Source organism: Lissotriton helveticus, chromosome 4_1, assembly GCF_964261635.1.
Source record: "Lissotriton helveticus chromosome 4_1, aLisHel1.1, whole genome shotgun sequence".
Taxonomy (NCBI): domain Eukaryota; kingdom Metazoa; phylum Chordata; class Amphibia; order Caudata; family Salamandridae; genus Lissotriton; species Lissotriton helveticus.
The window spans coordinates 203,204,319-203,219,920 of NC_136063.1; the positions used below are offsets into that span (position 1 = coordinate 203,204,319).

Here is a 15,602-nt window from a genome sequence, read left to right on the forward strand (position 1 = left end):
ATTGCGCTGTCTTCGAATGTGGATCCCTATTTACTGTCTCTTTTCGCTGAACAGGAAAACCCTGCCATGGCTGTCGCCATCAAGACGTGTAAAAACTGTACTTCCGACAGCGTGAGGGAAAAGTTCTTACAAGAAGCCTGTAAGTATCACTGTTCTCGGCGCCCTCCATGTCAGCTAAAGTTGTTGCATGTATGAATTTAGTGACCAATGTTTTCAAACCCAAAACCGTGATGTAACATTGAAATAGGACTATAAGTTGGAACCAACGCTAGACATAGAAAGGATTACAGTGGCAGAATTCTCAGCACAGGACTGCAGGCACAGCTACAGAATGATAACCAGACCTAACACAGGCAAAAAAAAACACCCGTGTTTCGGAGGCGGTGTACTTTCACATTTCAGAAGCTAATTGAAGCCCTAAAGAAAGGATCATAAAGATCTGCTGCGTTACTCTCATATGCCTCATGGTGCTAGTGGCATTCTGGGGCTTGTAGTCCTCTTTCCAATGGTAAACTTCAAGCACCTGAAAGTTACTTATGAAACCTATGAGGCGAGGGGGAAGATGTTAAAGAAATGCACATGAAACCGTAAAGGCAATTATTTGGTTCGAGGGCTCTTTTTCCAGAATAAATGTAGCCTTAAAATTGTGCCATCCTCTGTTAAAAGTTGGTTGACAGTAGTACTTTAAAATTGTTTTCCTAAAAAAAAAAAAACTCTCCTTCCACCATCCTGTGATTAGGTCCAGAGGGAAGCCAGTAAGACTATTCTTGGGTCTAAGTGCCCTCAGACGCTGGCCGCAGTTCTTCAATGCCTGCTGCAGTGTATGGATGGGGCAAGAAAGCAGAGTAGGGAAGCAGAGACTTACCCTGTATACCTGGGCCTGTCCTGGGGAATGCAGGACGCCTGGTCACCCCAGCAGTGTCAATGTATATAGGTGCGTAGCGCAAACTGCGCTACAGGATACATCTAGCAAGATTTGCAACAGGTTATGTGTTTTTGGGCGCTCTCTACAAATGAGACTCCAGGACATTTACTGAGGGTGTATAAGAGAGGTATTTTAAGTGGGTAGATAAGGAGTTCACCTCCTCTCCAAAGTGAGAGAGAGGAGAGTCCGATCTGTAGTTTGAAGTTGTGAGGGGTGGTGGGTGCGTAGGTTCACAAGCCTCGTGTTGTGATCCTTTCCTTTTCACACCCCTTGTTTCCTAATCTAGCAATATGAGGACTGTGTATGTGTTGGCCACAGAGATGTATCATGTCCATTTTCACACATGCTACTCTCCACTCCGACTTCTGGGCGCTACACGTAACAGAAACTGTTCTCACCTGTTATTGCCGCAGCACACCACGAATGCCTGTCCTTTCTCTTTGGTCATCAGCGCAGTTAACCCCACACCATAGTCACACGTGCCGCCATTGGCGCAGTGCTCGACTCTACTCTTCCTATCTTTCCACCCAGTCCTTCCGCCTCGTGGTGATTCTCACAGCTCCCCAGGGCCCCTAAATGTTGATGACCTTATCACTGCCGCTCTCCACTCCTCCCTGTTGGTTTGACGTCGTCATTTGCCCTTTTCAGTTTGAAGAGCACTTGGACCTCTGTCTTCTTCCCTGTCTGTGGTTTTTCATCCCACTGGATGGCCCGTCTTTCCCTTCGGATGAGCTCTCCCTTATGCTGGTCTGTACCATACTTGCCTCCCTGAATTAACCCAGGCTGCTAATGTACCCCATTCTCTTTCAGTCAGGGGCCACTTTGCAGATAGTGCTACGAGGCGCAATGGGCGCCTGCGCTGCTTCTTGCATCCCCGGTGCACTTTATTATTAGAGAAGGGCCACAGCTGCTTATGGGGCCCCTAGTACAATGTATGGCACCGGGCAAATGAGGGAGCCCTTGGCGTCCACATTTGTGAACGAGAAGCAGTTGCAAAGAAGTTATTTGAAGGCACACTGTGCACATATGAAATGGTGCCGTGTCAGCATGCCCTCCAGGGCGCCCTTTGCCAGGGTGCAAAAGGGGGTCCCAGGAACTTCCCAGGCACACCTCTAATAGCAGGTGTTTTGATGTGCTGCACCCGTCTGCAGGGGGTTGCGGCGAGCTTAGTCTACCAGCAAGAAGTTAGTACCTATGACTTCTCTGAGCTACATTGAAATAGCAATCATTCGACCTCCTGCGACCTTTCCAATAGAGCTCACTCGGTGAGGCTCCGCCATCAATCGCCCACTGCCTGGCAACATCCCCAGTGACGCGCCCCAGCCCTGATGCCCCTGCCACCTCCCATATTCCACGGCCAACCCCAACTCGCCTCTCCACCCATTTCCACTTGGCCATTTAGTCTGACAGATCCGGGAGAATTATCTTTAAATATGTATGCGCTCAGGCTTAATGTCACTGTAGTGTTTCCCCTGGTCATCTTGCTTCTGTACCTCCCAGTCTGAATATATTCTCGTTTACTGTAACCCAATTAATGCTCATTGCAGGTGTTCAGCATCCGGGCTTTGCCTTTCATGAAAGACCTTACTTCTGTCGTCCAAAAAAAAGATTTGTGAATAATATACATAGTGCCCAAAAAGAATGTTTAAAAGCAGCCCCCGTTATGTTTCATGACTGTGAGATGTCACTCGAGCTTGTAAACTCTTCATCGTATCAGCCTCATGTGTGCTTGTTTCCTGCAGTGACCATGCGCCAGTTTGACCACCCTCACATCGTGAAGCTGATTGGTGTCATAACGGAGAACCCGGTGTGGATCATCATGGAGCTGTGCACGCTGGGAGAGGTATGGCGGCCGCCCCTGCTCACCCTTTCTCACTAGCAGCGCCCGCTCGGTCTGTTCTGCGGAATATTGACTCTGTTGTGTTGAGCAAAGATGACTGCTGCTTTTATAGCTGAAGAATGTTTTCTCTGTAAAGTGTACATGTGAAAATCTGAAAAATCACTGACGGATACGCAAGGAAAATCATTTAAAACATTTATTTTGCATCCAAAACGCTTGCGAACACTGCCACCTTGTGGCCAGACTAGGAAACTAACTCACCCGACTCTGAATGAGTTTTTTTATTTACTTGAGGAGTTTTATATAGCGTGAACATGACCCGAAGTAAGCACAACCGGATAACACGAGGAACAGAAAGGGTAAATAAAAATGCATAATAAGGATATAAAAGAGTAAACGATATCCTGTGGGAAATGTAAACAAAATAGCAGCAATTGCTCGGGCTATATAACTGTAAATAACAAATAGAAAGTAACAGAATATAAAATAAGTAATAAAACAATTTACAGTCGAATATGTGACAGCTAGGTTAGTAGAAGAGAGTGGGAGTTGCAGAGTGAAGAGAGTAGAGGCATAGTTTTCCCTGAGGTAGTGATACGCGAGGGTGTGGGGAAGGGGTAACAGTGACCTAGTCCGAGTGAGAGAGGAATTTGTTGGATAGAAACATTTTCACTTCTTTCCGGACGAAGCACGTGGACGGGTTGCATCTGATCTCCGTGGGTAGAGTTCCACATGTTTGGGGCCGTTCCAGAGAAGGAACGGTTGCAGATTTTCTTTTTCTATGATTTTTGAGGCTTGAGAAGCAAGGCCCTCGTCCTCTGCAGGATCTATTTCCTCCCAATAGGGTCAGTTTCTGGGACAGGTAGGAGGAGGTATTGTGGTGCAGTGCTTTGGGTTATGCACGCTTTTTTCTCACGTCCTATCTATGTTTGGCCTTGGTAAATCGGAGCTCGATCAGCCCCCAGCTTGCACTTTGATTAATGTAGGCACTGCTTTGCATACATTCTTATATTTTAGATGAATTCAGATGTCTTTTAATAGTGTATTTTTAACCATAGCTTCTTTTTATTCAGTTTCTATCTGTAACTATTTATTAATATGTTGTGGAAATGAGTTCTATAATTGAATTTCTATATATGGCCTATTGTACTTTGATGATATTAATTATTAAGGTTGAATACATTTAATCAAATCGAGTCTTGCAGGTGATTTTGAAATCCATCCAGGCCTCGAAGGGAAGCCAATTCAGTACACGAAGGTCAGGGGTGATGGTATCACTTATGTCTTTTTAAACCTGTGATGAGCCTAGCTGCAGCATTAAGGGTATCCTTCAGTGGTTCAAGTGAGGTTTTCGGTAGGCCCACAAGAGTAGTGCTACTGTTGTCAAGTTTTCGGAGAACAAGTGCATGAGTCGCAGTTGTGAGGTCGGCCATGGGGAGGAAAGGTTTTAGTTTCCTAAGGATAGGCACCTGATGTTCAGCTCCTCTGGTGATGGCGTTGATGTGTTTTTGCATGGACACGACTTTGTCTAGTGTTATACTTAGGGATTTGGCACAGTCGACAATCTGTGGAGTGCAATTCAAGGCAGAGATAAGCGGGAGTCAGTTGTTGATGATCGAAGTGGTAGTGGGTGGAGCGAACAATAAGAATTCAGTTTCAAGGGCATTGAGTGAGGTGGTTACGAATTAGCCTTTGTTGCATTTTTGTTAGTGACGTTAAGGGTGTGGATGTCCTCGATGGAGGTTATTCTCATGTAGAGTTGGGTGTCGTCAGCATACATATGTTAGGAGTTGTGGGAGAGTTTGACGACTTTAGAAAGGTGCATCACATAGAGGTTGAACAGTGTCGGGCAGAGGATAGAACCTTGAGGATGCCCAGCGATAGCAGAGACTGTTTGGAAAGAGTGTGGTTGTTTAGAATGCACTGCAATCTGTTGTGTAAAAAGGAGGAAAACCATTTTAGCACGGTGCTGGAAAGGCCTATCTTAAGTTCTAGAAGATCAAATAGGGTAGCATGGTTGATGGTGTCAAAGGCTGCAAACCGATCCAGCAGGATTAGGAGTCAAGATTCATTTTGGTCGAGTGAGCGCAGGGCGTAGTCGACAATGTGGACCATGATAGTTTCAGTGCTATGACACGAACGGAAGCCGGATTGACAGTGGTCGAGGAGTAGGAATTATTCAATGTGATTGTGGAGGTGCAAGTGTACACATTTCTCAAGGACTCTGGCCAGAGTAGGGATGTTGGAAATGGAGAGGTAGTTGTTTGGGTCTGAGTAGAGTGTGTTTTTAGGATACGTGTGACTTTGTTATGTGGTAGAACTCGTTCCCTGCCGTCATCCTTAATATACATGAGAGCGTGGTGGGTCTGGTCCAGATTTTTTACAGAAATGCCAAGCTGCAGCAAGTACTTTTTTTGTGGCCTCTTCCCAAAGGATATCCAAGTAGCAGTATAAAAATAGCTGTAAAGGCAATCTGAAGCAAGCAAAAAGCCGTTTCCAACATCATTTTTTAATTTTTTTAGAAAACCTTTTTATTGGATTTTACATTAAAGGTATGACCTACAGCTAAGCTAGCATTGGTATCTGTGAGACATTATACTGAGTGAGAGTTGATAGTATACATAATGGTAGTGGAGGAACGTATCCTGGAGTGGAGTTTGGAGATGAGGAAGAGGGGGAACCTACCTATCAGCCTCAACGGGCGTATCAGGAGGTGTTAAGGATACAGTTGGTGGGATAGGAACCGCAGTTCGGTGACTTATACAGCAGTCTCCATGTCCATTCCTCTCGTGACTGATGCCATGAAATGATAATCCAAGTTCTAACTGGGGCCATAGGCCTCTAAATCAAGGGGAAAATACAGGATGGGAGGGGGAGGGGGGCCTGTGTGGGGTTGTACATGATGAGGAGTCAAACTGGAAGTGTTGCTTGTCAGCGTCACTGAGTTCGGATTATGTGTTATCTGCAAGGTAAAGTCGCACCGTCAGAATGGGAGCCTAATGGGGGGGCTGCTGGGGTGAGGGGGGATCGCGCACAGAGTGGTGTGGCATCGTCGGAGCCCGGTGGCGTCCGGGGGTCCTGTGCTGGGGCAGTACTTGCTGTGTGCGCTTGCTGAAAAGCGTGAAGGAATGTCGCCCACTCCAGGGAGATTGGTCGCCGACGTATGCCGCGGGCCTCCTCTAAACGAATAAGGTCTTCCTCGGCTGCCGCCCATTTCTTCACTGCCCCCCACCAAGCTGCCAGAGGGAGACACTCCGTCGCGCGCCAATGCATCGCTATGCTACGCTTAGCTAACAATATGGCCAGGAGTGCAAATTTGGTTTCTACCTTCTTGCGCTTATTACGCTTGAAAATGCCTAGGGCGCAAGCTTCCCATGTATGAAGATCCACGAGGCCAGTAACTGCGCGCAGGGTGGCATGGACTGTCGCCCAGAGGGTGTGTAGTCTGGGGCATGTCCAAAACATGTGAATGAATGGGGCGTCTGGTGTATTACAGCGGGGCATTCAAAGTGGGAGGTCGGGTAAAAACGTTTGAGTCGTGCCGGTGTGAGGTAAGCGCGGTGCAAAATGTTGAATTGAAAATTTTTGAAGCGTTGGTTGCGGGAAACCTTTTTATGGTGTTCTAGGGCCTTCTGCCATTCCCCATCATGAAGGTTGCGTCCTATATCCTCCTCCCAACGGAGCCGTAGAGTCAGGGACACCTGGGTGAGTTCAATGAGGGACTTGTAAATCCAGGTGATATGGTGTCTGCCCGCCCCTATGTGAGGATTGTGTGCAAGACCGGGTGAGTGGCGAGTTCCCCGCTTCGAAGATCCCACGTGCGTCTGCAGTCTGCCATCAGCCGCTGATGTAGCAGGAATTGGCCAGCCGGGAGCCCTCTATCGTCGGCCATTACCGCGAACGAGGCCAGTTGACCCTCGGTAAATAAGGCCTCCATCTCAGTGAGCTGGAGGTCCGTCTAGACTTGGAGTTCCCTCGCGGTGTAGAATTCGCTCCCTTTTGGGAGGCCCGCCAGGGGGAGTAGTGGAGAATACACTGGCGCCTCCTTGGACATGTGGTGGACTCGCATCATGCAGGATCTAGCGACCTGGACCAGCATTGGATAAGTCGGGTTGTGCCGTGTACCCGGGAGTAGTAGGCGCGTCAGCTCCGGGATTGTCAGCCGCCCAACCAGGGTTTCAGTTTCACCCAATTGCCGCTGCGCCGTCCAGCGAGATAGCCACTGGAGCTGCGCTGCCAGAAAGTAGGATTTAAAGGACGGGGCAAGCCATTTCCAACATCATATTGTGTCTTGATGCAGAATGCAGGTCTGACCTAGTATGCAATCCTCTGTGCATCCGCCTATGGGTAGTGCCACTGCTTAATTGATCCAAAAGCGTAAATCCGTTTCCCTCTGTGCCCTTCTAGTCTACAAACGTCTCTTCATCTCACTCACTGCATGCTGATCTCAGTGTTTGAAAATAGTGTATACCGAGGCCCCCAAAGCAAATACTCTATGCATGATAAAGATGACATCCCTGCTAAAGTCTGCCAAGCCCCGCTGCACCAAAGATACGGTTTTTAACCTGCATAGAAGTGAGTCTGCAGTTTCAAAGCCACATCTGTAGAGTGAACTCAATCAAGGGCTGTTTTACATTTTATAGATGGATGTGAGCAAAGGCATGTTCTCGTCACATACTTATTTCTGGAAGTGTTAAAGCCAGCCCTGTCAAGGGCTTGCAGGACTGATAGACTGCTCACAGAAATATAAAACGTGACAGCAGATAAAGAACTCTAGTCCTGTCTACTCTGCTCATTAACAGTATGTTTGCTGCAAGTGCAAGTCCTAACCCTCTTTCAACCCCTGCCCCCCACCCCCCTTTAACTTAGCTAAGTGACATTCATATATCTGTCCTATTCTAAGGCAACAGCTTAGTCTTTTAGGCACTTTGTCCCCTTGATCTTGGAAATTAACCCATGTAATCCTTTTAAAGAAGCCTGCCGATTATCCCACCACTGTATCTAACTATAGGCTTTCAGTTCAGCTGCCACCGCCCACAAACTATTTTGGAAAAATAAATAAAAAGGCTATTATCTAGTTATCTGGATATCAATATTCTCCTGGATAACACATTGTCAAGCTTCTGCCAACACTACCGCACAGAAACTTCTCTTTCAGCTGATCTAGAAGTAATCCAAGCCCATCTGGACTAAGGCTCTTCTGCCACCCTCATTCTCCTAGTCCTGCCCGCAGTCTTCAACGCAGAGTAATGTGCTGTACTGATTGACTGTTTGTCCTCTCTGGTATCTGTGAAGCCACCCGCGATTGGCTCCTGTCCACCCCAACAAATGGTTTTCAGACGGTTTCTCTACCTCCCTTCCTGTTAGGATCTATAGATCTGCCTTACGGAGGCGAGGCTCATATCCCAGCCCTCTTTAACGTGTACATAACACCACTTTCTAAATTGATGCAATCTTTCGCATTTAAATAGTATTCTATGCAGATGACAAACACTGACGATAGCCTTTTCCAAAAGGGATGTCACGCTGTAGCACAATTTAAAGGAGTGTCTCTGCGTTCGACAAATGTATGAATCTTAGTTGTCTTCTGTTTAGCTCGGGTAAGACTGTTTTTGGGGTTTTTTTTACTTTTTGGACCCTCTTCTTTTACTTGGTCCCCCGCCTGGTGGCCTGATAAATTGGGTTCCTCTCCTGTGTCCACCCAATTATCTAAAAATCTGGGTATCAAAGTAGACTCCAGTCATTCCTTTCCCACACAGATCCTTGCTGTGTCCACCACATGTTCCTTCGTTCCTACTCAAAGTCCATAGGATGGTCGTCGAGCTTATTGCTAGGGCTACTTGAAAACTGTCCACGCACGGATAGCCTCCTGGATAGACTGTGGGAGTATTCTACAGTTGGAGACCCCTACATTTCGGACTCATCGTCTCCAGGTTGTTCAGAACGATTGGGTCTCAATATTCCTTGTCCATAAAACTCTACATTGGCTACCCATCCCCAGGAGAATTAAATCCAGAGCACTCACTCTCCACTTTAGGACAGTTCACAGGCAATGGCCCCAAATCTCTCCAGAATTTGTTAGCCTGGTATGCCCCTGTAGGTAGGTCCTCCGGACACTGGCTTCTTATTTATAGTGTCTGTTGGTCCCGCATCTGTGGTCAGTGCTTCATGCTCGGGGCTGCGAATCTTTTGAATTTCTACCTCTGCATATACCACCACATCTTGATCCTGCTTCCGAAAACTCCCCAAAACGTGCTATTTTCTCTTTAGTGACTCTCCTCTCAAGTCTGCCCGCTTACTGGTTTCAGTACCGAGACGCTCAGTTTCCAGCAGCTGTGTTCTTCACAAAAATAGTATTCATATTTTTTCAAGAGGCTCATATGTTATCTAGAGATGGACCTTTGTGTTTTCCAGTTCTCTTGCTCCCATGTTTTTTATACCAGGTACTCCATAGATTCCAGCATTCTCATTGCTATTGCAGTACAACTGCTCCCATGCTTGTTTATTGCAGCACATTTTGGAGTTGTCATTCATTTGTTGAATAAACAAAACTCCTGAACAGTTCTGCTGTTCCTCTGGAGCTTCACCTCTGCTCTTCGATGTTGTGTGGTCTGTTCTTGCAGTGCTCTTTTGTAGTGCTCTTTTTGTAGAAATGTGCCATTCTGTGCCGGTGCGCCCTACTCCACTCTGCAAACCAGTCACTGCTGAAATCCACCAGCCACCACTTGGGGATTTCCAGGAGATGTTCGCATAGATCGCACATCGCTGAGTAACTTTCGGGCCTGCACAGATTAGATACCCGTTATTCCGTCATTTCTGTGGGTGGAGGAGAGAGTCCCTGGAGAGAGCGAGCCAGTGAAGGACGGGCAGCACAGCAACTGTGACAAACTAGCACCGTCCAGTGGTATTTATGTAAACACTTCACAGTGCCAGTACTTTTTAACACTTTTTGGATGAACGGGGAGACTGAACTAATTCATCTGTCAGCTTAAGTGAGTTTTCCAGTGAGAGGCCAGTGGTCGGTTGATTGTTGGCTGTGCACCCTTTCTTCACGTCTAATGTGATTTTCTCTTCCCAGGGACTACTTTTTATCTGATGTCAGCTCAGAATTTCACCAGTTTCAATTAAGCATCTATTACCCTAACCCGGGCTGACTTTGTACCTCTGTGTATGTGTTCTGAATGTATTTTATTAAGAGAGAGAGAGAGAGAGAGAAAAAATATATATATATATATGCATGCACGCACACGTCCTGGGCATGTGAATTGTTTTCATGGGTAACTTTTTATGAGGTGATGTAGATGCATGTGGGTTTCATTATCTGCATGCTCTGGCTCCTTTAGGTCTGTGCACACAGATGCCTAAATGCATGGGTACTTGTATGTCTTTTTGTGCCTGGGTAACTTCAGGTCGATGGTCAGTGTGGATAGGGGCATATACATCCGGTAGTTTGTTTAAGAGGGTGTGCATGTGTGTTTGCCTGGATGTGTGTGTGAGCTCTGGCATGCGCTATAAAAATAAAATGCGTGACTGGTTGTTGATGATTGCTCGCTATATGGTGTCTTAATGTTATCCTAATTAATTATACATTCAGTTAAATCCCCCCACACCCACTGGCTCCCACCACAACTATCACTACCAACAGCCATATCCCATTATCTAATACCTCACCCCTTTCTGCTAATTGACAGCATTTCAGATTAAAGAAGAACGAAAAATATATTTCCTAAGAAAATGCCCAAAAATAATTATTGGATTAACATTCCAGCTGATTTTTTTTCTTAAAAGAATTTTTTAGGGGAAGGATTTTGTTGTTATACATTTTGGGTGAAACAGCAGTGTTCCTCTGAGCCTTACAGGCTATGGCTTGCGGTCCAGGGAGGCTCCTGTGGAAGCTGATCTCTACACACTTGTGTGATCACCAGAAGAGAATACAGTTTGACCAGTAGTTATGTGCATGTTTCTGAATACAAAAACCGAGGTTTAACTTTATTTTTTAGCATTGTATTCTATTTGGAAAAGAAAAGCCCTGCCAGCTCAGGTCGAGGCGGGTCCATTAACAGACTTCTGAAATGCTGTTGACCTACAATGGTTCACGAAGAGGAGAGTGATCTTGAGGGATACCATGGCCTGAGCACTAGTTCATAACATACATTATCATCAATTTCATTGACATTGAAGTCTAGGGGCTTAAGCGACTGCTGCAGTTAGATGAACACACCCAATCACTTGGGATGTGTAATTGATGTCAGCAGTGATGTAAAATGCCCTTGTTCCTAGCAGATGCAGTACCCTTAGCATTGGCCGAATGTCCATCCAAAGAATACATGCTAGCATGCACTAACATAGTTGTGATCATACCGCTGGTGGAAATTTCGCCAGGGGATGTCTCACTGATAGTTACCACTGCATCCGCTGAGAATTTAGGGGATTTTCCACTACTGAAAATCGGTAAATCTGGCCCTCTGCAGGTAACAGTTAACCTGTTCTAGGCTAAGAAGATTCAGCACTGGGGGGGATGTTGGGCACTAAGAACACCGCAAGAGTTAAAAGGCTCTGCATCAGTGGGCTCCGAAAAGGAGGATTCAAAGCAGACTACTCTGGTAAAGAGTAATAAAAGGTGGTATCCGAGCAGGACCCTCAGAATCACTGACCCCGAAATGATAGAAGACAATCTTGGATGTGGATGACTGTGAGGGGACAACATTTTTCACCAGAACAGAATCATTCAAATTTCACACCACCAGCTTCATAATCAATAAAACCTTGGCATGGATGAGGCCAAAAACGTCGACGTCTACAAGCTTTAGCACCAAAACACATTTCAAAGGGTTTTGAGCGCAAACCACTGTGTGGACCATAACAGACTGCCAGCCCCTAATAGCCAGGATTTTACAATGAGTGTCGTATTGATGATAACACACAATTCCATGTTTGTTGGAGAGCACGCACCCTCCAGAGACTGTGGGTAAAGTTGTGCAGTGTTGTGGGACTTCATTTTCTCACACCTTGTGCATTTTGGCAGAGAACTATTCATACTTAGTGCAGTTAACAATGTTTTTTTTTTTTTACCTAAAAGTCTAAAGTATGTGTTTTCTATTTTAACAATTTTTGGAATTCCTAGATTTGTCTAACCCAATTCGTGAGTTTAACAGAGAGGCAAGCCTTTCATATAATTACCGGCTTTAGCATTGGCTGTGAAGTCTTTTGAACTGGTGTGGATAATCAAAGATGTAGTTATTCAATATCACCACAATATACAAAACACAGAAATGGAGTTGAACTCCGTGTAAGTAGTTGTCGACAGAGAAGCTCGCACATTGGCATTTAGATGCTTAGTGAAACATCACTGTTGTCACAGTTTCCAGGATGTGCAAGAAGAACTCTAGAGGATATATGTATGCAAGATTGGGAACTGCAACATAGACTTCTAAAAGAGATTATGGAAATGGTACTGTTACGCCCGCAGGAACTCTGAGTATGAAGCATTGCAGAGTCACATTTTCGCCAGTCAGTCAGAGGACACTTATATTATGTGTTCTGGTGATGATTGAATCGCTTTGCAAAATGTTAAATTCAGGATTAATGTCTATTGAGCCTCGTCGCACCGACTTGGGCAAGACAACCGGGGTTTTCTAAACACGAAGACTACAAGAAAATATAGTTTGTGGCATGAATGCCTAACAGAGAGAGGGGCTTTAACCAACACTCAGATGCAAGGAAAATCACAGCATAGTGGCTGAGATGATAGGATTTACTCATTTAAATATAGAACTTAAGTACATACACCTCCTAAGAGAGACGAGGTAATTTATTGCACAAAGATGCTGTGGCTTGAAATAGAAACGATTTGTAATCTGCTGTATTAAAAGAAGGAAACTGGCTTTAGATTCTGATATTCATTGCACTTAGATGAGACATGTCTGGCATACACTACTAGTTCAGTGTGTCCCTACAACCTCTCAGCATTCACAGTTTGTTCAGGTTGCACTTTTCTTTTGTTTAGGATGGTTGGGGACGATAGTGGGGGAGGGGGCAGAGGAAGGTGGGGTGTTAGAAAATAAATAGGACATGACTGCTGATTGTTGTCGCCAGCCATTGCCTCTCCTTGTAGAAACAGGAAGCACCCAGGCTTCCAGAATCCCCTGACTAATCACGACGCTGCTGATAGTGTTGTGATTGGTCTGAGCGTCGTGATTAGGCGCTCACAGAGGGGAAGGGACCATGGGCATGTTCTCCTCGCAGGCAGTGACCGAGGCAGCCAGCCAAACAGCAATGCGAACCTTAGGTGCAGCAGCCACTCCTCCTTCCCGACGTCCTGGGAGCCCAGCCCCGCCCTAAACTGTTGGCAACTGGAATACCACAAATAAAATGATAACTTCTATTATCATTTTTTATTTTTTCTATTGCACTGCTTTAAAGTAGTGGGGCGACGCTCCTCCGCCTTGGCAGAGGAGCCACTACTGGCTAGGGTGTTCTCGAAGAGTTAGGAAATCTTCACAGCAACGATTTCTCTCTCAGCCCTCTGACTGTCCCTACCTCAGTCCATTATCCATTGCTAAAGTGGAGATTTGTGTTTTCTTTATCTAGACAAATAGTGCGACAATTTGAACCCGAATAGAAGACCGATGCAAAGTTTCTGTATTAGTTATGGGTGCGCTTTTCTGGCTGTGATAATATTAATATTGGAGGTTGAGAGAAATACAGGCTTTATTCGTAAATTGACCCTTAACTAATGTCGTTTTAGAACCTCGGTAACAATAATAGATGTTTCTGTTGATCAAATCAGTGCATTTTCCATGTGATTCAAATGAAAAGAGAGATAATGCTGCTTTTGAGGTGGCGTCAGTAGTAATAAAACAAAAGCATTCCTTCTTTACCTCTTGAAGCACAGCCAGAAGCTAGGCTGCATATGGCATATACTGATGGATTCGAATGTTTATCGCTTTTAACGGAATTCTTGCACAGCTGCTAAACAGCTAAGCAGTGCATCAAAAAGGATGTGCTTTTGAGGAGTAATGCAATCACGATATGACTCACTATCAGACTCACTATCAAGACATCTTTACAGAACCAATTTCAAGACAACTTTACAGAGTCAATGTACAGCTACCTCATGGCACTCACTGCACACATTTGCAAGCCACCTCTGTCTGTGCACATACAAGATGGCGCACAGCTTTGCTAATCGGTTTAAAGTGATATATTTGACATTGCCAGTAGCTCTGTCCCTGCCACGTGATTACTGCTTTTGTGTGGATGTGAAACAGAAGAAAATCAAACGTTATTCAGATCATTATAATTCTGGATCTCACCACTAGGTGGCAGAATTATGTGAATCTTATGACTGATCTTAAACCATTTACTGACATTCAGACGGCGCACCTGCTATTCTGCTGAAGGTCCTGACTTGTGCACAACTCGCAAAGATTTTAAAGGCAGGACGCAACCAGACAACTCTACTGGGACCATAAACAGAAGTACAGCGATCACATCTAATCGAATCTAACCTGGTGAATGAAATCAGTTTGCAGTTTGGAAGATGGATAGGACTGTCCCTTCGGCTCTTTAAGATGAAAGTGATGTGACAGACACTAGATGAAACAAGCATTGACATAGCAATTAGGTCTCGCCGTTTGGATCTTATAAGTGTTTAGTCATCGCTATTGGCTTTGCCAGTGTATTTAAGACATGTTGTAGAGTAGTGTGGCTGTTGTGCAGCATGATGCAAAGTTATAATAAAGAGCGTTATAAGCATTTTTGTTACCTTGTATATAATTATAGCAGAAAACATATAAATCACCATGTATTATTATTAGTATGGTGCAGGTTCGGAAATGGTACTCATTGTCCTGAATAAAAAGGAATCAAAGCGATATGTCTCATAGTATCGGGGCATGCAATGCAGCAGTTTAGGGAAGAAGAACACAATAATCATAATGCATATATCACCATAAAAACACAGGCCGTAGCGCTCTTGCTCCTCTATTATACCCTTTGCGGTACCAAATACGCCATGTAGACTGCCCCAAAATGATGACGCGGGGGCCTCCGTGGAGGACTCACCAGTCATGTATCCACAAGACCTAGTGCCCCAGGGTACGGCGTATAGAGGCATGGCCACAGCACAGTGGGTGGATGGGGGGAGGGCCCACACTGAAAATCCCGAGGTGCAAGTTAGCCACGTGCAGCTGCCCGCAAGCGTGCACGGCAGCTGCAGGAGTTGCAGGAATAATGGTCGGGGTACATGTGTGGGAGATCTCCTGTGATCTCCCCTAGTTGACCGCTAAAAATACAAGGTCGCCTTATGTCTGCCAAAAGGCGAGGTGCGCCACGTACTTCCTTGGGGACCGCTCGGGCCAAAAGGAGTTACTTGAAGGTTCACCGCTGCGGCCGCGGCCCGAAACAATAAAGCAGTTGTCTTATTTGCACACCCTAATATAAATCTCCCTTGCGCTGAGGTGCACGTCTACTTAGTATGTTACGGGTGAGCGCGCCTCGCAGTGGGAGGCTCAGGGACTGCTCAGACAGCGCCAATGGGAGAGCGCGGAATGCCCAACCTGGAGCATGATCAGCAACTAGTGCACCCAAACCGTGGGCTTTCCCTGCCCCTGGCAGAGCAGCGCGGGAACTGAATCAAGTCTTGAGCTCGCAGTCACAAGGGAGAACAAAAGAGGTGTCCCGCTTCTCGGAGAGCGGTGCAGGCGGGGTCTAAAAGGGAAGCAACGCGAGAGGGCACAATTAAAGTAAAGAGAGAAAGTGCTCACCATGCGCTAGGGGCCAGAGAAGGAAAGTGAAACGCGCCGCCGCTTTTTTCGAGACAGGCAAATGTAAACA

At 45.8% G+C, this 15,602-nt stretch overlaps 1 protein-coding gene across 17 annotated transcripts in view; it reads left to right on the forward strand.

Annotated features, from left to right (window-relative positions):
* PTK2 (protein tyrosine kinase 2) overlaps positions 1-15,602 on the forward strand; it is an 858,662-nt gene that overhangs the window by 594,668 nt on the left and 248,392 nt on the right. For all 17 annotated transcript variants that reach the window (XM_078686693.1, XM_078686689.1, XM_078686690.1 and 14 more), the window contains 2 exons: positions 55-139; positions 2,668-2,768. In XM_078686693.1, the coding sequence (XP_078542819.1) occupies positions 55-139; positions 2,668-2,768 (186 nt within the window). The remainder of the gene's footprint in view (positions 1-54; positions 140-2,667; positions 2,769-15,602) is intronic.